This window comes from Lepidochelys kempii, chromosome 15, assembly GCF_965140265.1.
Source record: "Lepidochelys kempii isolate rLepKem1 chromosome 15, rLepKem1.hap2, whole genome shotgun sequence".
NCBI lineage: Eukaryota > Metazoa > Chordata > Testudines > Cheloniidae > Lepidochelys > Lepidochelys kempii.
In genome coordinates, this window is record NC_133270.1 from 14340246 (window position 1) to 14367243 (window position 26998).

Genomic DNA, 26998 nt, shown 5'->3' on the forward strand with positions numbered 1-26998 from the left:
TCTTAAAGCAAGGTTCTATGGCATCAAGAAAACATGAATTGATGCCACCATCTGACAAATGAAAAGTCAGAATTGTAACATTATTTTTTCATAATGTGTACCATTTAATAGTTAAAGTTATAACTGCTCTAAATAGTTTCACCAGCAGATGGTAGTGCAGTCAGCTTCCCAGTAAAGAGCAATGACATTTCCCTTCAAGAGAAATAGAGATCTGTATTTTTCCTGGGTGTTCTAGGTTAACTGATCATTTATGGTACTTTTTGTCCACCAAGAGCCATGAATTTAATATAAAGAGTTTGCAATTTCCCGCCCCCTCCCCCCCCGAAGAAATACTGCAGTGCTGCTCTATTCTTCTAAAGCAACTGTGAAAGTGGCACCTCCTGGCTCAACAGAAGTGCTCTATGAAAAGTTCAGATTTGCTCCCTTTTGTGGCAAAAATAAGTTTAAGTACCTTGATTCCTGATGGCACTGTAAAGCCAAAGTTACTATAGAACAGTTGAGCTGGATGTTACTTGGGCAGGCTATTCGCCTGGTTTTAAGCTGAACTGTCCTGATTTTGTATGGTTTGTCCCCTGCCCAGTTCTATCATAAAACTAACTGGGTGTGGTTCTATAGGGTATCATGCACAGAAGGGTATCATGCACAGAGGATGCCATTTTGCAGAACACACCACCTTACTTTCAAAAGGTGTGACATCAAATGCATGGTCACATCAGAGGAAGTGAGGTGGCAAATTCTGTAAAAAGGCGTCCTCAGTGTAGCATGCCCTTGCATGCACTGTGCAAGGTCATGCTGGCAGGGGGAGGGATAACTGAGGGTATGTTCTGTATACTGGGGATGCGTCAGTGGCTACCCCATTGCTACGACTTCTTGCACATCAACTTAACTGATGACCAAGTGCTGTTTGGTCAAATTCTGCTCTAAGTTACATTTATGTACAATCGGTTCACACACAATGGAGTTACCCAGGTATGAGGGCAGAATTTACCCTGCACATCCTCTATTGCCAAAAGTGATGCCTGAGAAGGAAATAAGACAGATTGACTTTTAGATGACTTTGCAGCACTGCACATCAGAAAGCTCGTTTTTCCCCCATGTCAAGGCACCAGTCCAGCAGAGCATTTAAGCACGTGCTTAATTCTACACAAACGAGTAGGCTCATTGACTTTAATGGAACTACTCATGCTGAAATGCTTTGCTGTACTGGGGCAGTGGACATATTTGATCTGAACATTACTGCAACAAACATCCAGGGTAGTTTAAAAAACAGAACCAAAAAGTCCTACATTCACTTTTCAGAGTACAGCTGTTTTTGAAAGTGAATCAGCTTGGCAGTCTTGCACTGGCAGAGCATTTCGTTCAGTTGGAGACAAACTATTTATAATCTAGACCAGTGCTACTCAAAGTGGTGGTCTGCGGACTGGTGCCAGTCCACGAGCCATTGGCTGCCAGTCTACACGCACATTGGAAAAAAAAAAAAAAGCCGGTCATCCACACCAGATGTCTAGATCAATGCTTCTCAAGCTAACACTGTACATCAGCATTTCAGAAGAGTTTTCTTTTACATTTTAAAAAAAAGTTTTAAGGACATTTACAGCTATTAGAGCTGTAAATTGACCACCTTGCAGAATGAAGTTTTCTGTTTGGGTATAAATAGTATAATGTAGGTGTAAGCTTCCTCCTACCCATGAGTCAATGTGCTTTATCTTTGTTCTGGAGAAGGTATAAATGAAATCAATCATATTTCAATCTCCATTTCAAACAAACAATTTGAAAATTAAACTAGAAGATAAAGAAGAAACAGGTGATAACTCTTCAAAACTCAGCAAAAACTTTTTCAACGAACTCTGTATCAGAGGAACCAAATGGTATCTGCCATATGGAAAATTCTGGCCTGTACAAACTAGACCCACTTCAAAATACCAATGTGAGACAATTTTGTCACTCACTCTGGCACAGACACCTATTTCAATACTTACCTATTTGTGATACCTGTTAGTTTCCCACACCTCCATAAAAATTAAGTTGTAGATTACTTTTACGTAGCATTCACTTTGAGCAATCTCAGTTTTAAATCTGCAGTGTAACCAAAGCTTAATTGTGGAATTTCCTGGGCTAATAAGCTATTCAGTTGTTTACTTCTTTTTGTTAACACTGTGCCTGCTGCAAACAGCTTCTGATTAACATCTGAGCAATAAAAGAGGTAGAGACACTTTCACAGGTGTCTGGAGAATTGAGTGGCTCTTCCAAAAATGTGGCCAGATTACAAAACGAGAGATAAGGCGACCTTCGCATTTCAGTGTTCTTTACTCTTTTTACACTAAAACTACAAACTTATCTCATCACAGCTAAACCTACTTATTCTACAAAGTGGTTTCCCACAGACTATAATTTTTTTATGGAGATTCTGTAAATAAGATTAACTGCCAGTACATGGAACTACAAAATTCAGCCAAATTTAGTGCCCATCTTTCTCAAAGGAAACCCCCACATAGGATAGAAATCTTCCATTCTATTATATTTTGCAGTCATTTTGTACCAGGAAATTTCTAAAGCCTAAACTAAAAAGGTAGTTACCATAGGCATTCCATCTGATGTTGTGAAGCAGTTCTCCCTTTGAATTACTGCAGCTTCTCTCCCCCTTGAAAGAAACTATCTTTATAGATTACATTCATGCTTGAGGATAGCGGTTTTGAGTGTATGTTTAACTAGCTTTATTTTTAAGCAAGCCGCATGGAAGTCAGAAACTTACCTTTATAAGCCACCTCCCAGTGACCTTCTAGAGAACGATTTCGGTTGGTTATAACGTACTGATATCCAACCCAGAACCTAGATAGTTAAAAAAAATAGGCATTTTTAAACTATTCCAAAAAGCAAGAGGGGAACAATACTACCATAAAAAGGAGAACAAGTAATACAGAACCTTACTACTAAATCTCCTATTTTTCCACTTTTAAATTGAGCTAAATTATATTAAATTGACCTAAAATACGCATGTTCTTAAAATATCTGTCAAATGCATTTCCTGTCTGATGCTGAATTAGAACAGGAAGTAGCAATAGTAACAAAAGAGTAATAGTGCCGGTGACAGGACAGCACAGCAGAGACCTGATGAAAGGCCATAGATAAAATAATGGTAATTCTATGTTTTGGGGAGTAGTCCTCTCTCAGATAGAACATCCTCCCCGCAAACTAAACTAGAGCAGATGTTCAGAGACTTCTCTCAGAATGGCCCTTTCATTCCTATCTCACGATAGCAATGTTGTCAGTATTATTGGTCTTTTACTGCCAATAAACTTGAACATTCAGTTTAAATGTTTACAGAAAACTAGAACTCTCCCAGTACTCCACTGAAAAACTTCAGCATAATGCACACCGCACTAAAATATTTCATTCTTGCTACAGTTGTTGTTTTCTGTTCAGCGATGCAAAGACATTGAGACCGGAAAAAAACATTTATTTGACTGCAAGCAATCATATGAAGTTTGCAGTTTATTCATTAATGCTGGTTAAAACAGAAAACTGATGACAATTGGCAGTGGCTTAGCAGTCAAAGCCAACAGTTATTTAATTTAAATCCATTTTTATCATTAAATTCTAAGCAAACCAAACTACCCAATTTGCACAACGTTAGCAGTTACTTGTTAATTCATGTAGAAATAATTTTCATGCAATATGGAATGGTTATTTTTCCTTCTGACTCACCTACGTTGGTCCTTCCTTCCAAAGGCTTTCTCTTCTAGGTCCCACTCCTGTGCCAGGATGAACCTGAGCTCCTGATCTGTGGTGAAAGTGGCCAGGGATCCATTTACCCTCTGACATGTCTGCACAGCATCCCAGTAGTTCTCACCATTTAAATACACCCTGTAACAACTGGCTGTGCCCTCATAGTGATGCCATCCTGTTGGGCACTTTCCTAGGAAACATGGAGAATAGAAGGGAAAACCATCCCCCCAAATTAGGATCTTAACTTGAGACAACACATACCTACTAATTAAATAAGTTAGTATATATTATAAATATTTTCAGAACACTAAATACACACACACGCACACACACTAAAATCCATCCCACAACTCTGAGATGACGTGCATTAAAGAGTATGGTGACGTTTCCGGATGAAAAAGTTTCTTGACAAAACTTGTCTTTCTGGGATTTCAAACATGGATTTACTTTTCACTAGCACTGTGGTAGCACTCAAAGGCCCTGATCAGGTTATAGGCTCTACCATGCAAGACACCAAACATAAAAGACAAGATCACACACTCCGTCGCTGCCCTGAAGATCTTACAGTCCAATTTGAAACAAGCAGCAAGAAGCGTAACAAAGAGTAGGAAGAAAAAAGTGGGGAGCAGGAGGAAGAGAATGATATGATCATGCAGTTACACAAGTTAGCAACATGCACAACTTGATGCTTCCAAAGGTTTTTCCTTCTTTTATTACAACAATGTTAAGTAAATAGTATCCATGTTCCCCTATTGTCACTAAACACAGCCATTAGTAACCAATTACATTTCTTGTAGACTTCACAGCAGAAGTGGGTTTTTACCAAGGATGTGAAGAAGGTCTTATGGATTAGTTCAGGGAGGGTAATTTATAAGTAAGGTGAAGTGCAGAAGAAAGCATGGAAATGTTTGTGGAAGAAATGGACCAAGGGCATTAAAGGCTGGCACTACTGGAGTGGATGAGCATCCAGTGGAGAGACTTAGAGAGAGATAGCACAATCGGAGTTAACAAGAAGAAAGATTATCTTAGCTGTTGCATTTGGTACGGACTGGAAGCAAGGCAACATTAATTCTGCAGCACTTGCCAGGACACAGTAACCTCACTCGTTATTTAACTCTTGCTGGAGAATTTATCTGGTCTCTGTTCATAACCAAAAGGACCTCAGAACTTTTTTTGGAATCACAGTGATCTCTATCATAAAGCAGTGAAATAATACAACTAATTACCATACCCAAGTTCTTTCTACATTTGCTAAAACTCAACAAAGTGGAATATTCATTTTTCACATGCTAGAGAATTATTAAGGCTTTTACTGCTTTAAAGTCCTTTTGTGATCTTCCAATCGATGTTTTTAGAATTACTTAATATCTTAAACAAATAAAAACCTGACTTATCTGTAGTAGTTCAAATGCTTTGAACGAAATAATAAATACAAGTTGCATGCAATCTCATATGACTGACCCAAATATGAAAATGAAGTAACCAGGATTTGAGGAATCACATTTAGGGGAGTTCATTGAAACAGACATAGGTAGTATAGCATAACTGAATCCATGACCTGATAAATCAGGTTTAAATCTTCAAATCTCAGTACCCCTCTTCTGCCTGATTTAATTTTAATGAGTGCTTTCAGGGAAGAGAGGAAAAGTTTTATCCAGTGGGTTAACATAGTTACCACTTACTTCTTGAACTACAGCTCTTGAGCCTTTTTATAAAATAAGGTTTCCTTGATTAATTGTCTCTGAAATGTAACTGCAAATAAGTGCTACCACAGTGGTGTGAGTTGTGTAAGAACAGACAGAATGGTCAGCCAACACACTGGATTACATGGCATATTAAGTTATAGCCACCAGAACTACTTCCATACCAACTTGTTATAAAAGAACTAAATAATTTCAAAGCTCAACAATTTACCAAAACTAGTTAAGTCCATCAGTCCATAACAAAATTTTATAAATATATTTTAAAAACCTGTTTGCTTTTCTTTAATCTTAGTGAAATGTTAATTTTAATTTTGGCTCGTGTTAGCTGTCTGCCTCTGTGACACAGCTTCTGTTTATAGCAATACTATAAAAAAATAAAGACCAATCAGAACAATGAAAGAATGGTTGAAAAATTTCACCACCACTTTCAACCCATCCCCTTAACCATTTATTGATGAGATTCCTCATTCTACAGAAAATGCATTCTGTGTAAAGTCACCACCACACGCCTTACAGACTAGTTCTCCAACTCTACTTAACTGCTAGCCAGAAATTGCATTAACCCCCCAGAAAGTAGCATTTAAGAAGTTTAACACTAGTCATTTCAGCATAGGATAGGAGAGTTCTCTACTCTAGTCAAAAGGGATTTTATTTTAAATAGAATATTAAATGGCAAAGCAATATTTTTCTGCATCTTGTTTCCAATAAAGGAAGTCTTAAGCCTTATTTATTTGGATGTTCAGCTCCTATTATCTGCTTTTAGTTCAGTCTCTGTCACAATAAGAATGCTAGGGATTAAAGACCTAGGCTAAAACAACCATGCAAAAAGTTTTATACAGTATTCCATTTACCAAGACTGGGTCATTTTCTGACTGGCAAGTACCTCAGCCTAGTTATCATCAAGGTTAAGTAAAGAGCACCTGTGCCAAGGTTGGCATATATTCACGACAGCTGAGCAAGGACAGGTTATCAGCAAATTTAGGTAACTGACTTCTGAGGTTTTTTTTTTTTTTTCCTTTAGAGGGATAAGAGATGGCAAATTTCCAAATGCTTTATTTCCTAAGAACATTTTTCCTTGAAGTCTGACACTCATACTATCAGACAAACTGCTATTATAGTTCAGAGTTTTCTTAAGTTAAATTATTTCCCTAGGAACTCACTGTTGAAAATTTAAAGAATCAAACTTGAATCACTTAGGTCTAATTTTTATCCTGCTATTTTTCTAGAGCAATGCTCAAATAAGCAAGGTTTTATTCCCCACTTATAAATGTGAGCACCTGAACCTACCTTTAATGAGCCAGTTGGACTACTCATGTTCTTTACTCAAAGCACATGCATAAGTAACACTTTGTAACACTGAGGCATTGGTTTAAAAAGAATGCTTCTGTGCTGAAACTAGTCTCTCAAGGGAAATAAGACCAGATTTTCACACCTGCTGAAGGCCCATACTTCTAACTGACAATGCAGCCCAGAAAAATTAAAGCCCATAATTTAACACACTTTTTTTCCCCCCACAAACCCACTATTATGAAGTACTATTCTATATTAATATATTAGCAACAATAAAACACAAGGGCAAAGATGTATTTTAGGGTTCCATTCTCAGTCTACCATGTCACTAGAATTGCTTTAAAACAATTCATGATTACCATGTTATATATACCAGTGTTACAAATAAGCTTATCAAAAGGGGGGGTATACAACTATTAAGATCTCTGGAATGTATGCTCTTCAGGGCACTTTAGTTCAAGAAAAGCATGCAATTTAATGACAACTTTAAAAAAAAGTAAAGAGTCCTTGGACATTTTACAGTCTAATAGTTCTGGAACCACTACTTTAAATATTTTTTTAAAATCCTGCATACTGAAGTATTAAGTCTTTGCCTTGAGAGGAGATGACCTAGGTTTGTGAACTAACTTCTAGGAATTTGAACCAGGTTCCCCAGTCTGCAACTTACTGCTAAACCGAACAGGTTGTGCCACATTGACAGTGTGAAAGCGGGTTGTCTCTCCCCCTCTTCCTCGATTGTGCCTGGAGTCCACATTTTCTTTCCCATGATAAGATCGTTGGTCCCCTGTCAAGCCTAAAGAGAAAAGAAACATACATGCAAGGCAGTTTTTCATTTAGCCAAAGGCTAACTCTTTCATGAATGTCTCTCCAGGTTTGAACTCAAGACAGACAAAATAAAAAAAATGACAATAGTAATTATGTACTTCAGTTGTACTGTAGTTACCTGTAAGAAGACACACAGAAACTATACAGAAAATGCCAATATGAAACACCTACAACTGAAAAGAGCCAAACTTTTACATGAGTCTTGCTGATTCAGCTAAATATTTGTGGCAGGATTTCAACAAATGCAGTTCTGCACAGACCTTGACATGCAGAGTTTTTTATCTATTCTTCTTTGCATAGAACAGTCCACGCTCCAGCTGCTCAGTTTGTCAGTTACGTGAGCGTGGTTATTAGAGAGCTTCCTCTGTTGCATACATTTTCAAAAGCTTTTTCAAAACTACTAGACAAAATTAAGACGGCTGTTGAAGAAATCACCAGACAACAGGCTAACACTTTTCCACTTACTCCCAAGGCAGATGAAGGTCTAATTTCTTGAGATAAATATCAGCTCATACGTTCTGTAATGAAAATGTTTCATACTTTTACAAAGAAGCACACTGCTGTCTGCATGTCACTGGGGCTCAGCACTTTAAGAATGGGCATATAGGGAGATGTAGTTCCCAGGAGGAGCCAGGTGACTATCAGGACTACATAAGGAGGGTATCGCTCAGTTAGGGAGTCCAGGAGGCAGAAGCAAGACCTGGAAAATGGCCACCAGTCAAAGGAGCCATTGAGGCCTTTACCCAAGAGGGGCTGGAAGGGAAGTCTACAGGGAACAGGAGGTGCCCACAGCTTAAAGTCTGTTCAGAAGATTTAACTGAATCAAAATAAGCCATTCTTACCACAAAACTAGAGTGTATATATACACATAGCCTTTTGAACTGGTTTAACCATATCAGCTTAAAAGTCAATTCAAGTTACACCAGTAAAACGTTCTCCTTTAGACAAGCCAATAGAAGGGTGAAGCAAGAGGCCTGAGGCAGTATACACAATACCACTGGCATGGACTGAAGGCCCAACGTTGGAACCAATTAGTGAGAGGCTTCAGTTGGGGGCTTCCAGACAAAGTGAGGAAGTCCTCACTTTAACCCTGCATTCATCAGGGTAAGGACTCTGTTAACTCGGTATGGGAAAAAGGACCACTAAAGTAAACCTATGGAGAGTGAAAAAACCACTTTGCCCTTCCAGGCTCAATATTGTTGAAGTGTTCCCTGCTTCAAACAGGAAGAACAGACTGAGGGCTGGGGATAGGCCAGGAAGCTATCGAGCCTGGGACTGAACTGGCCCTGTATCAACACAGCAAGAGAACTGAGCCTGCGAAGACAGACACTTAATTGGGATATTTTGATTTTGGGGATCCCCAGAAGAGGAGGAGCGACTATAGCCTTTCGGTACATGTCAGGTATGAATTAAGGCAGTAGCACAAAAGCCTACAGGCCTCAAGTCTGTAAGACAATAGCCATGGTGAATTAACTGAGGCCAAAGGCCTAAAAGTCTCTGCATGAGGAACTAATCAGGAGTGACCCTATGTCACAAAATAGAATGGTGTAATAAGCAAGTAAGCCTAAACAAAATACCAGCCTATGCTACTTTGGGATATTTTAAGATGTTGAACTTCTGCTGATGTTCAACCACAAGAATGCCATGGTAATCAATTGACATTATATGCTAATTTAGTTGAGGTAAATTAGTAGGTAGAATATTAGGAAAGGATACTCCAACACTGTTAGGGTGAGGAAGTTTAGATATAAATATGGAAATCTGAACACCCTCATGAATATGCATAACAGCCTTGCATCCTGTATAAAAGGGACTAACCTAGGCCCAAAACTGATGGGATCTTCCTGGCATGCCAGAGATAGGTGATCGAGTGGTCCTATCTCAACAGTTTTAGGTCCCCACAACAGGATGGTGAGAGTATGCATATAATACTAGTCATCTCAGTCTATTTTGCTGGTATGTTGTGTTTGGTGATAAAAAATAGATTTTTATCACAGTTCTATATTGCAGAATATTTTTCTGCAAACAGATGTAAGTCTCTAGATAATACACATACACCAAAAACAAACACTTCCTATAATTTTTTGCAAGAAAGATGGTCTCAAGGTAGTAGTCTCAGGAAATCAGGGTTCAAAACCCACGACAGCCTGAATCACATAGGGGCAATCACTTTCTCCTCTGTCTCAGTTCCCTATCTCTGAAAAAATGGGGATACTACTTCCTTTCTCCAACTCTTGAACTGTTTTGTCTATTTAGGTAAACTCTTTGGGACAGGTACTGTCTCTTACCGTGTGCTTACACAATGATGTCCTAATCCAAACCTGTTCATGATCAAGGTGACCTGGTGCTTCGCTAACTGGATTTTTCCTCACATGCTCAAGGTCTAATTGATAAACGTACATGGGGTTAGGAAAGAGTCTCCCCACACCCCCAGGTCAGATTGGCAGTGACTTTATGGGATTTTCGCCTTCGTCTGCAGTATGGAATTAGGTTAATCTGGATACATCTCAATTTCCTGCCATTGCAGGGGCCTTGGGCATTGGTACACTTTGGTCCCTCCTGTTTTTCACCTGTGACACACAGTCTAGTCTCCTGAGAGCTGTAATACCTTGGTCTAATTTAATTTGTTGGGTTTAGTGTGCAGGTGGTGTTTGTAACTTGTGATATAAAAGAGGTAAGACTAGGTCATCTAGTGGTTCCTTCTGGCCTTAAAGTCTAAGAGGAACGAAGTAAACACCAGAAGTAAATCGTTCTATTAACTCATCATCATCAATTGTTAAACAATAAATTGGAGACTTCCAGATATGGAGATACTACTGTCTGAACAGAATTTCCTGTCTCTGGCTGAAACAAAGTTGAGAGGGTACAAAGTCTTTTGGAGTACCACCTCCCTGCAATGAGAAAGAACTATCAATCCCATGAATATGTACTAGTGACAATGGTGTCCCTGCTTTGACAACTTGTCTTTGTGCTGTACCAATACGCCACAGAAAGATTGTCTATACTTTTTGGTTATTGATTCCTTCATAAAAATGTTAATGATTTTTGAATGTGGAGAAAAAAAGTGAATGACATTGAGAACAATTCTTAATATACCCAACCAGTGCCAGAACGTCAAACTACTGTACCACAATCTAGCCACTTGAGGGCTTCAGCAGGAAACAAGGCATTAAGTGGTATTAAAGCCCATGAAAAGCCCTAGGAAAGGGCATACCATTGTTTCTGCTAAAGTATATCTGTGCCACTCACTAAGATTAGAATGGAAAGCAATATCAGCAGCAGCTTTAATAGACTGAGACAATCAAGATCTACAGTCCCTCCAACGACAGCTAATAAAGCCAACAAGCAGCGCTAGCAGGTACTAACGCTGTGCCGGTCATTCTAAAAAAAGGAGAGAGAGAGACAGGTTCAAACAAAGGTTCATGAAGTGAGATTTCATTTCTCCCGAGAAACTCATTGCTCCCCACAATGCTAACAGTCTCCAGTTCATTTACAGATGGATAAAAAACCATGAACGAAACTGGATTAGCCACAGGAAAACACAAGAATATGAACAAGTATTCACTCTAGCTGTATTCTAGACCAACCTGCTAGTGCCTGCTTAAGTTAAGGCTGTCTAATGCTTCCCATTATGAGAGCCTGTTTTCAGCTGCTGACAACTTGACCAAACTTTAGCCGTTCAGGATGGACTTTACCAAGCCAGGTGTCTGTCTCAGGCTGAACTGGTTGTGGAAAGCCCGAATAAAAAAAACAGTTCAATTGTTTCCCCGCAAAGAGATTAATGAAAAATGTAGTTTTGCCCATGCTAAAAAATTCTAACTTTCGTTGAGCTGGGAAACTTTAAGTGCCTCCATGAAATTTGGCAGAAAGACCTTTGTCACAGATGTTGCGGCGATTTGGGAAATCTGCCTGTTCAACTTACGAAACTGCTGTATCAAAGAATGCCTCTTTCTGTTGTTAAGGAAAAGTTAGCATATGTGACTCCATTTTGGTTTGGGGCTTTGTGTGCGTGACCAATTAGGTATAATTCGTAACACTGTGTGCATCCACCATTGTTGACAAGACAAAACTTTAAGCACATTCCACCCCTTTCCCCCAAGACCATGCTATTAGAACTCAATGACTAATTCAGTTGAAGCACCTTGGGACAATGGGTTAGCCGGAGGTGGTGGGTTAGCCGGAGGTGGGAGAAGCCACTTTCTGAAGCTGCAGGAAGCTGTTTGGAGAGTGGAAATTCCCAAACAAGACACAGACAGATGATAAAACACAGTTCACAGTTGTCAGGACAGGCTGCTTGAGAGACAGTGCCCTGAGAGTGTGCTTAGAAGCCCCAAGACAATGATAGTGCCTCGAATCTGGAGGCTTAAAAACCACACAGGATCCACCAGATGATCCCATCAAAGCACTCAAAGATGTGCCTTCTGTTGTTCCTGTGAAAACAATCCAACTTATAAGCCTTTGAAAAATCATCGCAGTTTGAACATGCTTAGTCTCTACTTGTTAGAGTTTGGCAGCTAAATCATTTAAAGATTATGCCTGTACCGAACATCCTCCAGCCCAGGATTGCATGCACTGAGCAGGACTTCCACTGCAATTGCTGTTGTCAGCTGCAGCGTGCTGGACATCCAAATAGAGCAAGGAGACTGTTTCCTGTGCTCTCAATGCTCCCCTGGCTGGTGCCTTGGCAGTGTAGAGGAGAGAATGCAACCCAACTAATGTTGAGGGGACAAGAGCCAGAATGGGAGGAGGGTCAAGGAGATGGGGTGGGAACACACGGAGATTGGATGAGGACATGCAGGGGGCCAGAATGAGGGACACAGGATTGTCACAAAACAGGCTGAAGAGTATACTGGTAGAAGAGTCTTTGCTCCCTAGACAACTCCCCTCCCACTAAAACAAATCCTGGAATGAAAACCAAGATTCCAGAGTAAACAATTCTCTGTCAGCAGATATCTGTGGAACCTCCTGTCAAAGCACATCTCATCTCTTTCTAGTAGCTGATCCACATAGCAGTAAAAGATTAACAGAGAGGAGGACTCTCAGCTCAAGTGGCAGAGACCTATGCTGTCTGTCTAAAACAGCGTTTCTTAAACTGGGGGACCCAACCCAAAAGGAGATTGGCAAGGCTATTATAGAGAGATTGTGAGATCACAAAAAAATATTGCAGGAGGGAGAAGAAGAGGGGGTATAGCGGCTCTGAAGGCAGCGCCACCACCAGCAGCAGCACAGAAGCAAGGGTGTGTATAGTAATTTGCTATCACTTGGGGGAGAGAAGAGGGGAACCTGAAATATTTTCAAAGGGCGGTCCCAGCAAAAAAAAAGTTTGAGAACCCCTGGTCTAAAAGGTTCCTATCCTACTGATAAACCAACCACATGGGGATCAGTATGGGTCCAAAAGAGGGGCTTTGTGTTTACATTTTTAGAAACCTCACGATTAACTTAAAATCTACATTAAAAGAATTTTAAGGCTGCAAAGTCAAACACGAGGAAGTTAAGGGATGCCAGAATTAAGGCTGCCAGTGCAACCTTAATTCAGCCCTTTGGATACATACATTATGACAGACTGTTTTCCATATGACCCCTACCTCATTCAGCACAAAGAATGGACCTGGTCTGGGATGAATTATGGTTATGTGTTAAGGATGCTATTGTCACAAAGAGCCCGACCTCATTTGTTGCAGATGTCAGTAGGTATGTCATAAGGTAGGGTCGGCAGGAAAACAAAGGATGGTCTCACATTTGAATGCTGCCCTGGAAAATTGGACTTTATCCCTGACTGTGCCACAGAGTTTCTGTATGGTCCTAGGAAAACAACCTAAACCAAACATTTCACACGTAGTCACGAATTGTGTGTTCCTCATTTTCTAGGTGCCTGACATGAGATCCTCCTGGTGTCCAGTTTGCAGAAGTGCCAAACACCCCCAGCTGTAACTGAAGTCAGTGAGAGCTGTATTTTGAACATATTAAGTGCATATAACACTAGGCACTCTGAAAAGACAACCTTTAGTCATCTCCAATTGGGCACCCAAAATTAGTGGGCACTTGACTTGAATCTGTGAACCTCCGTTTCCCAGCTGAAATGGGTATTGGATTATAACATCTCACAGGACTGTAGTGAAAATAAAAAACTAACATTTGTGAAGCACTCCAATATTATAGTGACAAGTACTACAGAGCAGCCCTTGAGGAAATTACTAATATGTTCAGAGCAGGATTTGAACAGTGTGCAATAAAGTAGGCCTCAGACCACACACTGAACAATGAGGACGAAGCTATTTAATAGCTGCTCATTCTGCAAACGCCCTCCCCCTCTGATGCACTGAATGAGACCGACTTCCTGGGGGGAAAAAAATAGTCGTCATGCAATTAACTAACTATCTCAGTGCATACATAAAAGGCAACCTACATTCTGGCATTTCCTAATTTGAGTGCTAGACTTTGTGACCTAAACATTCTTTTAATGTAGATTTCTGTATGAAATTTCCATAAAAGGTTGCTGGTTTCCATACATGAGCTGCTAATGAGCTCATCCACTGGGAAATGCAGGCGCTATTGGGTCTTTATTAATTATTATTATTATTATTATTGTTTTTAAAGCACACACACACACACACACTCACTCTACAGCTGTTTTGTCCCACAAAACAGTTTTAACTGCACAGAACAACCTACTGGATATTAAAAAGTTTCCAATTCTTATTTATAGTGGAGGTGTTAGGGGAACTAGATCCTCTCAAGATTAACTGCCTTTTGGGCCTAAAATGAAACCACCAATTTTTTTTTAAAATACTTCCAGTTGTAAGTGGTCTTTTACCAGTTTTCTACTTTCATTGTGCAAAGGGCATTCATTAAGTTTCGCCCAGACATTATGCAAACAAATTCCTATTGGCTAACATTACTTAACAACATGGGACAACTAATTCAGGTCACATGTAGTACACGAGTATTTTAAGCTTCCATGAAAACGAAGTCAGAAGAATAATTTCAAAAGGCTTGAGTTCACAGCAATCAGACTACTGCTACATGATTAAGTTTATAAAGATTTAATACCAGCCAAGTCTTTGGCTGATTGTATCTAGGAGTTTTTCTGTGATGAGGGGTGGGTGGGAAGGAGTGCAGGACCACATAGTTCCTCCTATGGTCTCACAAACGGTCATGTTACAAAAAGTAATTAAATGAGTGGATGTTGGATGAGACCAACACATCGTTTCCTCTCAAATATGTTGCTCCTAGATTACCAGGTTCAGCCCAGACACCTTGTTACGAGTTGGACTGCAAACCCAGTCCAGGAATGAAACCAAAAAAGTTCTGTCGGAGAGCATCTTGAAACATTGAGGTCTCCTGACTCAGGGCTCTTGGAAAATACCTTATTGTAGGGCAATTAGTTCAGAGTGAAGATGAAGTTATACAAAAGGGCTGTGTCTGATCACAAGAGTTTAATTGTAAGAAGCACATGGACTGCTAACTCTGCACTGCTAACTCCAGTGATAGGTGCTTTTGAAAACAGAGAGACGGAGATGATTGTCTACTATACTTGCTTGAAACGACTGCTGTTGAGAAGATTAGGAAAAAAGTGTTATGGTAAATTTAGGATATCCACTCCCTGTCTATGAAACATGATAAACAAAATAAAATCTGTTCATGAAGTATAAGAAGAATGAACTGAAGAGGTTCTGCACAATTCTGGCTGTTTATCTGCCCACTCCCATTATTCTCATTACTGAAAAAAGTTGATCCACACAGTTGAGCTCTTTTAGTGGCAAAGAAGAAATTGGGGAATCCAAGGAGGAGTAAGAAGAGTATCAAAGTTCTCATCTCCTATTGGTTCAATTACAGAAGGTGAAGGTGGAAAAGCACAAATACTGCTACCTCTGAATATGTATTGGCATTCTTAGATTCTTATCATTTACATCAAAGTTTAAACTGCAAGTAGCTAAAAGTAGAGACTAGAATTAAAAATTAAGAAATTACTACTTGAAAATCACCAAAGTGGTAAAGGCCTTAATAGATATGACCTTATTTACTAGAAATTTTACAGCAAATACTGTTTCAGCATCTATTACTCCTGTTAAGGAACAAAAAAGAATTATTTCATGTGACTCCAAGACTACAGCAGAAAGGAGTTGTAAGCAGGTGCTATGTAAATCCTCCCAATAATTTCTAGTATGCAGACAGAACCAGCAGCCAAAGGGCTTTATCCTATTAGAGCCATGGATAGAGGACACACACAGATGCAAAGATTCCACTAATATTTATGCAAGAGTACAGAAGAAAAGTAAGCATTTCTACATACCAGAGCTTAAAACTAAAGTTTGGAATTGAAAAGAATTCTATCTTAAAAATAAATCTGTATTTTAGGGAGGAAAGATGGAAGCAAAATGGGATGTTATGAGACAACAAGGCTATTCAACTTAACATTGGCTTTTGAAAGACAAAATATCACAGCTCACTTATCCTGATTGGTTAATAGCCATTAACCATTTATTGATAAAATGGGTTTTGAAAAAAAGATTGGAACTGCTGCTAGCAAAAGGAAATCGTTCCTTGTGGGACAATAGCTAAACTCGGAACATACTGAATTTATTGGGAAAGTCCCATATCACGCACGATTCAACTCCTCTTGGGGTGAATGGGAGTTTTACTGCTGACATGAATAGAACCAGGCCCTAAAAGAAATAGGCAGGCAATATGATTTAGCTTATAATGGCCTTTCATTGACCTTTGGAAAGGGAAATACACCAAAGTCAGAGTGTGCATTCACAACGAGGCAAGAATCTCATCACCTCTCATTAATCTTTGTTGGTCACGTAATTTATACAGTAATTTTCAGCCTCTGGACTGCTATAGCAGTTCTGATTCATTAGTTCAAACAGAGAATGAACTCAAAAACTGCAATACTTCAGTGTAATTTGGGTCTCTCTAAAGACCCCGACTTAAAATCTAACCCATACTGCAATTTAATTCTAGTTGTCATTTCCAGATTTCTATTTCACTATCCCAAAAGAAAGTCTTGGGCATTTCCTCCCGTTTTTAAATCATCTTAAATTGTATTGGCCAGATTTCCAAGAGCGTTTGATCACAACTGAGGCCAAATATTTAGAGACCAATGCACACCTGCTCCCACTTAGAATAATGGAGCTGATTGGTGATCAGCTCTTGAAAAATGACCCTATGCAAGTTTGAGGGCAAAAATGCCGATTTGACTGCTTCCTTGACTGACGTGTTCTGTTTATGAAAGTGAACAGCACAGCATAGGCAGCAACAGGGCAACCTCCCCTACACTGTCCAACAGTGTACCTCCATCCAGCTTCTGTGTGGTACCTTTCTAAGGGCAAGAGACAAGTTTAGAATTCAACTGCAGATAAGGGTGTCAGTTTGATTCCATTGTAAAGGCAGTTTTTCCTGTCCCTTAAGCATTAAAACAGTCTAGCAACTCATTTCACATTTAGAACACATACACTTGACTGCAAGAATGGAGGTGTAACCTAATCAAGGAAAAATTGCTTGTGATGTTACTCTATAAGCTGAAAAGCAAAGCTGAGTCAAGATTTATTATAAAGGAACATCTTCTACCAAATGTATTAGTGTCCTCCCATAGGGACATCCGTTTGAACCTGGAATTGCGAACCGTCATTTTATAAAAAAACAAACCTGAAGCACAACACTACCACACGAAGTAATAGTTCAGAGAACAGCATTCTTTTGGTACTACTTACCTGGACAGTCAACTTCATCACTCTCGTCCTCACAGGTGGGCCATCCATCACACTGCCAGTTCAAAGGGATGCACTGGATGGTACCACTGCGACATGCAAACTGCCCTGGGGTACAGCGGAGCTCTACGGAAACACAAACAAAGGTTTTTTCCCCTAAAGAGAAATATTCCATCCTGAATAAGGCTACATGGAAAACTAATTGCCCACCGCTATGCACACTACAGACATTATTTTAGCAACCTGGCCCTTCAATAAGATCTCTAATTCATACTGTCTCCCTGTTTTAAAGGGGAAGATTAATAGGACTTTCTTTGCCCAGACTACCACTTGAGGAAGCACTTTATCAGATAGCTTTATAGCAAGAGCCTTATAGTGAAGCTGTCAACATTTTAAAGCCACATGTAAAATTTACAGGCCAGATCCTCAGCTGGCCCATGCAGGCACAGATAGCACCAATGAAATCAACTTAGCTCTCTAATTTAAACGAACTGAAGTTCTAACCCTATATTTTTAATTTCAGTATTCTCAGAGATCAGTACTTTTCTTCATTCTAGGAAGGACATGCAAACTGATTAAAGCAATTCCCCAACTTTCTGTACGTTGATTTATGAAAATATGCTGATCCCATCAAAACAAAAGCATCACCTGAAAGTGAGAGATTATTCCCCCCACCCACCCAAGTGAGATCATAGAGTACATCCTTATTTCCATTCCTTACAGGTATTCCCAAATAGTTGGTGCTTTGAAAAACAGTTAAAAAAATTAAAACCCACAGATCCCAGTCTATCGGAATGTTTCCAATACCAAGTACAGATTAAGAGGGCCTTTCTAGTCGCTACCTATGAATGAATATTATCCTAAGGTTTGTTCAGTTTTTGCATTACCACTTCTAGGAATACTTATTTGGTTTTTAGAACCAGTGATGATTAATAAAGAGCTTATTATGGTAATTTTTTAAAAAAGCTAGTTATACCTACAGAGATACTACAAATTCCAAATTACTATTACCAAACCATGTGTACAACAGGACCTATTCATTTACAATTGCCTATCTAATTTGCAGTTCTTTTGAACACACGGACTCATTGCGAACTAGCTTTCATATCCATGATTGTCTTATCTTCAAAATTTATTAAGATACACTATGTGGAATTTCTACACAAGTACAGCCTTTAAATGAAACTAACTATATGGGCATATTTACACTATTTCATATCATGGTTTTGCTGCCCTTAAAAAAAAATTATAGAAATTAAGACTTCCAAAGCTCTAACCATTCCCTTCTATCAACTATCACAGCATAAGAATTCTGCTGCTCTTTCCATTTTCCTTGAAATATTTTGCAAAGAGATCAATACAAATGACTCTGTCTAAAAGCTGAGTTTAGAGCTGTTCACCTGACTGCAAGAGGTCATTAACCTCAGTGAACGCACCTTCACATCACCAGAAGTCCATCTGTCACTGCAATTCAAATCTCTTAAGGAAGGTGACTATACGCCCCTGAATCTCCTGTGTTATAAACAACTTAACCTTTCTGTTTTCCCATTAGTGAACTAGAGTTCTCTCCGTTTATCTAGGTTGGAGAACAGCTGCATTTCCATACTTTCACAATTTTAGGCACAAAAAACCCCAAAAACCAAACAGAGTAAAAAACCCTATCTTAACTCTGAAAGATGTGGATTTACAAGGGCTTTTTATGTGACTTTAATTTAAGATACAAAATCCTCATTTTTTTAACCTTCAATTAACATGTATTCTCAACCTGAGCTCCATCTTAATAAAGTTTGTTTTTAAATTAAATAAGGTTTAATATTATTTTTGTTGTTTTCTTACTGAAATGTATACTGCCAAACTAAACACAAATCAAGGTAGACTTACTTTAGATACCTTGAGCATAAATTCTTACAACATACCAAAGTTTAATGGCTTCTTTATAAGCATCACTTTACCTTACAGAGCACAGGAAGGTCGACATTAGAGCTCAAAAATAAAAATAGGCATATCCTCTTCTTAACACACCACCTACGCAGAACGCACACTCAGGTCACAAAATAGCTAAGAACTCAGACAGACCTGCTAGACTACAACTGACAACAACATATGGTACAACTAGGCAAGACACTTCTGACCCATTTACAGAATTTTATTCAGTGTGAACATCTCCAACAATCCAAAAACAATGCATGAACCACTTCCAACACCATAAGAAATAATGCAAATACTGAGAAAAGTGAGAATGAAAACTAGGTTTTTCAGAATATAACTATAGCAAGTACCAATTTGTCTCGAAAAAAGAGAGGGGAAAAAGGAGGAGCTGGGAGGAAAGGTGAAGTTTAGATAACCAGAAGGTTTTTGAGATTAAAAATCACAATGGCCACACTTGAAAAATCCAGTTCATATAAGCAGTAGGGCTGAAACTTCCAACTATTCCTATTAATACATTTATGGTATTATGTCCACACTTCACTAAGTTACTAACATTTTATCATTATAGTGCTGATGTCAGAAATATCTTGTTGCCACTGCAAACGTGGCATTGCATTGGAGACTACGGTAATTTTGTGGATGGAAATGCTGCTGAAATTAAATTTTAAAAAATAAACCCTTTACATTCTAGCCATCCACAAGTTTCTATCACTCTTAATCTGCAGTTGTGGCAGAATTTAATTTGCACTTTATCACATCAGTTTTTTTATTTATAAAATAAATAGTTCTTGAGTAAATTTTGTTTGTTTAAATGCAAACCACACATACAGGATGTAAATTAAGATATTCTACAGCATTGTAACAAGAGAAATCTCTATCTGACTTGCAGAATCAACAGAATGAGGATTATAGGACACTGCATGGGACCGGTTGTAGAGGCGAAAACGGATGCAATGAAGGAGAAGAAGGAGCAAAAGGGCAATACTAACAGCAAATACCCAAAATATTACTATTTTATGCACAAATAATACTATACTCAAGAGGCCAAGATAAAAGGATATTGTCATTAGTGGCATTAAACTACTTAAGCAATGCTCAAGTAGTTTATGAGGTCAACAGAAACACTCAATGAATTACAGCCTTAAATGGATCATAAATACACTAAATAATTAGATTTATATAATGTTGCCTTGATTATTCATTTGCTCTATATTCTACACATTCAAGCAAGAAAGGTAAATGATTGCTAATTACATGCCATACCTATCTTCCCAGTGTCAGTACCTCCCTCATTAGACTATTTTTATCACAAATGTGTCTACATTTTAGAAGTCTAAGGGCATGGCTACACTTGCAGATATAGAGCGCTTTGAGTTAAACCAGCCTTCAGAGAGGACAGTAGGGAAAGCGCTGCAATCTGTCCACACTGACAGCCTCAAGCACACAGGCGTGGCCACATTTGCAGCGGCATTGGAAGCAGTACATTGTGGGCAGCTATCCCAGCATGCAAGTGACTGCAATGTGCTTTTCAAATGGGGTTGGGGTAGAGTGTGACAGGGAGTGTGTTGTGTGTATGGGGGGGAGAGTGGGTTTTTGGGGGGGCTGAGAGCATGTCAGCATGCTGTCTCATAAGTTCATACAGCAGCAGACCCCCTCCCCTCCTCTCTCTCTCACACACAGGATTCCACAGTAATGGTTGCTTTGTCTCGGAGCAGATAAGCAGCCGGCTGTCAGAAACGGAGCTTTCAAAGGGCATATCCACATTCCTGCAGTGATTCCAAAACAATGAGAAGAGTGGCCACTTGACTTAAGGGGATTATGGGACGTTTCCGGAGGCTGATCAGAGCACAGTAATGCAACACCTCGTCCACACTGACACCCGAGCGTTTCAGCCAAGGCGCAACAAGCATTAATCTTCTCGCCGAGGTGGAGTACCAGCAGCGCTGTAGCCGTGGAGTCAGAGCACTCTAGATGCCTTGCCAGGGTGGTCAGGGAGTGAGCTAGGGCGCCCAGGGCTGCTTTAATGCGCTCTAACTCGCATGTGTAGCCAAGCCCTAAGTAGAGAATTTTTTTTAAAGTAAGTTTAAAATAATCAGCTGAACGTATCAATGAATATTTTCTCCAAATGCCAAGCACACTACCAATGCCACATAACAAAATGCTTCCAACTGAAAAAGCAGGAACTGTAGTATGATTTGATTCCATACAAAGAAATTATATTAAAGGAACACAGACTACAAAGTGAAGCATTCAGTACTCAAGAAATGCCCAAAACAAGGTTCCTGTGCAGTCTTAGCTCTGAACCCTTGTTTTCCGACATTTCAGAAGTTTAATGATAAGATCACATTTTTTTCCCCACAGAACTGCCTGATTCACTATGCAGTTGGGACAATACTGTCCAAATGAAAGCTTTGAAATATTTGTATCTTCCCTTTTTGATGTGTGCCCATGCTTAGCACGTTACTGCACATAATCCATTCCTGCACTGATGGAACTCCATCCTCCAGAGGGGGTCTTAACTCCTTTACCTATGTGCCTTCAATCACCGTATAGAAGGTGGCAAGATTCCATAAGAAGCTTCTTTACATTCATACTTCTGTGCAGGGTGGACATAACACTGATAAATATACAAATCAGTGAATGGTCAAAGAAGTGGATTTTTTTAAACCCTTACAATATTGACAAACCACAACCAAATTTCCACTAAACCATTAAGAGATACATCTGTGACCTAGCAGTTAAAGCCATGCCAAATTCCAAGTTTCTGGTAAATACCATTGAAATGCCAGAGCAAGTGTTCAAAATAAAGGTACTAAATACTGTATATATAGTTTTTTAAATGGGAAAAAGGGCACTTCCTCCCACTAGGCATTCTCAAACATGCTAGGGAATCTTAATTCTATTTTTCTAAAGAAAATTTGTTTCTGGGCTGAAATCAAATGTGGCACTTCTGAACCCAAAAAGGGAGGAAAGAGTTACAAACATCTACAATCCTCTAGAATCAAAACATTTGGACAATCTCAGCTCCAGGCATCAATATGTACTCTGTCTACAGTTTTATGAGACAGTTTTTCCAATTACACAACTTATTGGTAAAAAACTGATATAGAATTAAAGAAAATACTTCCCAAAATTACAAGAGAATTTGTTTGCATTGCAACTTATGTTTCTGCACTTAGGTTGACTTAAAACTCTCTTCATTTTTACACGCACCCTTTCCAATTTACAGTGCTAGATACTGTGTTCAAGAACACCAAACCAAGACTTAGAATGCATTGGTTGCCCAGACTGAAATGTTTCCTTTCTAAGAAGGTACTAAGCCAATGGGAAACTGAACACTTGCTCCAAGGTTAGAATTTAAAAGCAAGGCATACATGCAAGGTGTAAGTTCTAATCACTAGATTCAAATCAAGAATCCCATCTGACTTACAGCCTATTTCTAGGCCATAACAGCACAAAACTAAATAATGCTTCAGGGAATCTTAGTCCCTTGCTGCAAAGGCCAGAGCAATAATTCACAAGAAACATAATATAATAAATGTCCCTTGCACCTCTGAAGAATAATTAAGATTAGCAAAGAGAAGTACAACATCTTTTGACCACCCAGAGCTTTTGTAAAAGGTAATTATGCATCGCATGTATGGAACACATTGATTCAGCTACATTAGGTCATAGTAGGAGACTATGCATACATATCCTACATCATACAGGAGGTCCTTCTGAAGACATGGTAGCAGCTGTTACAACATGTGAATTGCTCCAGGTGTACCTATTTAATCATTGCACACTTTTAAAACCAGTTATTTTTATGTGATTTCTTAAACAAGTGATCCCTCTCATCCCTTATGTATGTGCATGCAATCCAATAATGATTACTAAGAATGGTGGGAGAAGAGACACTAGATATTTTACTTGTCTTCAAAAAACAAATGAAACAAAACTGTGCTCACCCTGGGGAAATCAAATATAGCAAGACTGAAACACTAGAAATACCAACTATCCAAGATACAGTATCAATAATGTGCATAATTATGGTAATTAGAAAAAATTCTTCTACTACTGCCCCCTATTCCTCTCAAATCTCCCTCCTTTACAGATCAAGATAGAGTGCTCAGTAAAACATAAAACTGATTAAAGAAGTTCGCTAGTTTTTAGAAGTAATACTTTCCACTATTCAAGTAGAAAAAAATTTATTTTGCATTTAATATCTTGTTGGAGAGGATATAAAAACAAAGTCTGTATGTGAGAAAAGTGCTTTATCTCAAGAAGCAAGTTCCATTGTTAACTAAGAAGTAGGGAGAATTCATTCATCCAGTATAGACAGCATAGAAATACCCAGGTAGTCTGTCTTGTGTGCAGAAGGGGGAGATCCACAATTGGCATCTCTATATACCAACTCTAGCCCAATATTTTTACACATTTAAAAACCTCATCTTCCACAAACCTCCAGCCAAAGTGGACTAGATGGGACTTCTAGCTGAAGGAGTTTACCGTTTTCTCTCCTTTTGGGGCTACACACTACTTTAGCAGTGCTGCTAGGCCATTAAACCCAGGAAGAGAGCTTACAGATTTTTGGAAGGAGATAAAACCAGGGTCAGGATGAATATGGGATGGATTTTTGTATGTAGGGCTTGCTGTTTTAGTTTGCTTTGGAAAGTTTTAGTTGTAAAAAAACTTAACCTAACAGACATCTTTGGGCTAAGTTTCAATCGTTTTCACATAAAATTTGGCATGTGCCAATTGTTGTGTGACCTCAGAAGCACAATTATTATTCTTGCAAGATCCTTTTTCTTATAAAAGAGTCATCAAACACAATCACTGTACTATAATGTGAAATTTAGTAAGTAGCTTAAATTGTTTTGGATGGATTTCTGATGACATTTGTCCTCAAAAAGACAAAAACAGCGCTAGAAATAGCCCATGAAAACAGTTTTAACAGACATCTTTAGTTTGAATTTACTAATAGGACAGAAGGTTCATGAGTGTTTGGTTTTCCCTTAATTTTGAGGATGTGGAAATAGACTTGAAAACACATGAAGCACAAAAATCACACCTACATAAAATACCTTCAGAACACTGAATGAAGGGACTGTATAAAGACAGTATTTTTTAAAACATCAAGCCTCAACAACCCTATTAAGTAGTGTATCTTTTTTACAAATGGGTAAACTAAAGAAAAGAAAGGCTATGTTGCCCAATGTTACTTATCAACTCTGTGGTCTTGGGGGAACCAGGGCGCAGTACCTAGCCTTTCTGACTCACAAAAGACCTTCCCCCCTGCCTCTGCTTGAGCCAAAAGCAGATCAGAAGACAGATTTACAAAAAGCAATGAAAAGGTAGTGGGAGACACACCTAAACCCTTCTGGACAAGGGTGACAGGATTAAGGAAACTCCCTTAGCCTCATTTGCAATCGAAGATGGGACAGGGAGGGCATGTCCATTAGAATACAGAATGGAGAACAGAGATTCCAAGGCAAGAACTGCACTGGACTACAGGACCAGAAAAGCAGTGCATGATGGGGAATCTCTGCTCCAGATGTTAATGAACTCACGCCTGCACACACCCAGCTCAGTAGTTATCAGACCCATTCTAGTAATAAATCCTTTATTGGTATCCAAAATACTGAAGCTGCCTAATTACGTTGTGAGCTCCCTCAAAGGAACACTGCCCACAGCCAGGAATGAGCAGTTCCTATTGTCTAGCTTGAAAAAAAACAAAAAACAACAACTTTGGTATACTCCCTTGAGACATCAGTTTACCCGCAAACAAATCTAGTGTTCTCCCTTGAACCATTTTTCTTTCCCTACAAAAGTCCCTACCCACGCTTAAGTAAGTGCTCTGATGCCTGGATCCAAAATCTGCAGTTCCATAGTACGACTTCATCTTCTCCTGACTGATCATGCTGGGGGCGCTGCCTGTCTCCAGCACTCCGGACCCTCAGCTACCACCACCATCTGGGACCCCTGATTGATTCAAGCTTCACGGAGTGGTGAGAACCCAGCTCTCTCTCTCTCTCTTTCTCTAGGTATAGCCTTCTGACCCAGACCTGTGGGATTGGTTACAACTGAGTTTTCTAAACCTGACTTTTATAATATTAAATCTAACTTAAATTTGATTATAACTGTTGTGTTTGTTTGGCTCCCCTTGTATGGTTATTACCGGGCAATAAATAACTTTCATGGTTAAGCTGGTTGCTTCTCTCTCCCCCTCCTTCCCCCCCCCCCCCCCAAAGGTGTTTTTTGGCTTCCCCATTCACTCTGCAGCAACGCTCCTCGTACCTAAGTTAAAGATCTCTGCAGAGCCCAAAAATCCTATGGGGTTTGCTCATCAAGTGGGTTACTACCAGAACAATTGTAACGCGAAAGTGGGGATAGGGACGTGCTGAACCTGGGGCACGAGGGCGGCAGCGTGGAAGTGCTGCTCGACCCAGCCTGCTGAGTCCAGGGGCATAGAAGGGGGGCAGACTGAAAGTGCTGCTCGACCCAGCCTGCATAGGAGGGGTCAGCTTGGGAGTGCGATTAACCCAGTCCTCTCAGACGCGCTCGGTTAATGTGTGTGTGTGTGTTCGTCTGATTCCGGGGCTGGCAGAACCCAGCCCTGGGGAACCTAGGTCCTGCAGGATAGCTCCACTGGGAGGGAACTTGCAGAAGGGAGAAGTAGAGCTCGGTATGAGAACACAAGTGACACAAGCAGTACACCGATAGAATTACAGAAACAACCTCCAACGCAATAAATGATCAGAGGGGGAGCCGTGTTCGTCTGGATCTGTAAAAGCGGCAGAGTCCTGTGGCACCTTATAGACTAACAGACGTATTGAAGCATAAGCTTTTGTGGGTGAATACCCACTTCATTGGATATATTCACCCATAAAAGCCTATTCTCCAATACGTCTGTCAGTCTATAAGGTGCCACAGGACTCTTTGCCCCTAATAAATGAGCATACTCCAAGATAATGGACAAATCTGGTAACACCAAGGTCAGAGTTCAAGTCAGCAACAGCTGGAAACAGAACCAATGAGTCCTGGCTACCAGTTGCATACTCACTACAAAGCCACATTTCCTCCTTATCAATCACCACTATGGCTTTTCAATTCATCAGCATACTTCTAAATAGAACAAACTCTGTCCTTTAGACAATATCAATGTTCCTCAGGTGTGGTAGTACATTTTCTGGAATGGCAACAATTTATCAATAGCTGTGAGATGATCAATGGGGTAAGCATGAGGGGTGAGGTAGACAGGAAGTGGAAAAAAATGAATTTGGAATATTGATTTAGTTTTCAAGTCAGTTATAAAAGGAAAACATGGAACCCAATATTAAACTTCAAAAGCCTAATGAGTCCAAGAAGAGACAGCCTGTTGAGTCAATGTATTAAGTAATATAATCTGTCCAAATGAGACACTCACCTGAAAGAAGTCTTGCCAGAGTTAGTCGTGAACCTGTAATTTGAAATTTAAAAGAAAACTTACAAAACAGTTGGAAACGTAATTGAACACACACCAGAAATAAAAGGATAACACTGTCAGTTAGTTTAAACAATATAATTTACACAAGATGGTAGGAAATTTTTATCTCCCTCAACCAAGTACTACTTTTCAAGTCAACGACGCACAGTAGAAAATTTAGGATCCAGTTTATGTAATCCAATCACCAGCATCTCATTTCTCAAACTCTAGGTCTTTATGTGAGAGGAAAGAACTTGTAGCAGGAACTGGGTCACAGTTCCACATTAGCAAGTTCTTGGAATTCATGGACAATAAAAAGATCATTTTGTTTAATCCAAAACGTGGTACAGTTTCACAAATTTCAT

At 39.4% G+C, this 26998-nt stretch overlaps 1 protein-coding gene across 5 annotated transcripts in view; it reads right to left on the bottom strand.

The window, feature by feature from the left end:
• Positions 1–26998, bottom strand: part of DGCR2 (DiGeorge syndrome critical region gene 2) — a 66719-nt gene that overhangs the window by 22254 nt on the left and 17467 nt on the right. For 2 of the 5 annotated variants that reach the window (XM_073312900.1, XM_073312902.1), the window contains exons 2-6: positions 26595–26627; positions 17261–17383; positions 7385–7512; positions 3706–3923; positions 2753–2829 (exon numbers count right to left, since the gene is read on the bottom strand). In XM_073312900.1, the coding sequence (XP_073169001.1) occupies positions 2753–2829; positions 3706–3923; positions 7385–7512; positions 17261–17383; positions 26595–26627 (579 nt within the window). The remainder of the gene's footprint in view (positions 1–2752; positions 2830–3705; positions 3924–7384; positions 7513–17260; positions 17384–26594; positions 26628–26998) is intronic. The other 3 variants (XM_073312901.1, XM_073312904.1, XM_073312903.1) reach the window with 3 other exon arrangements.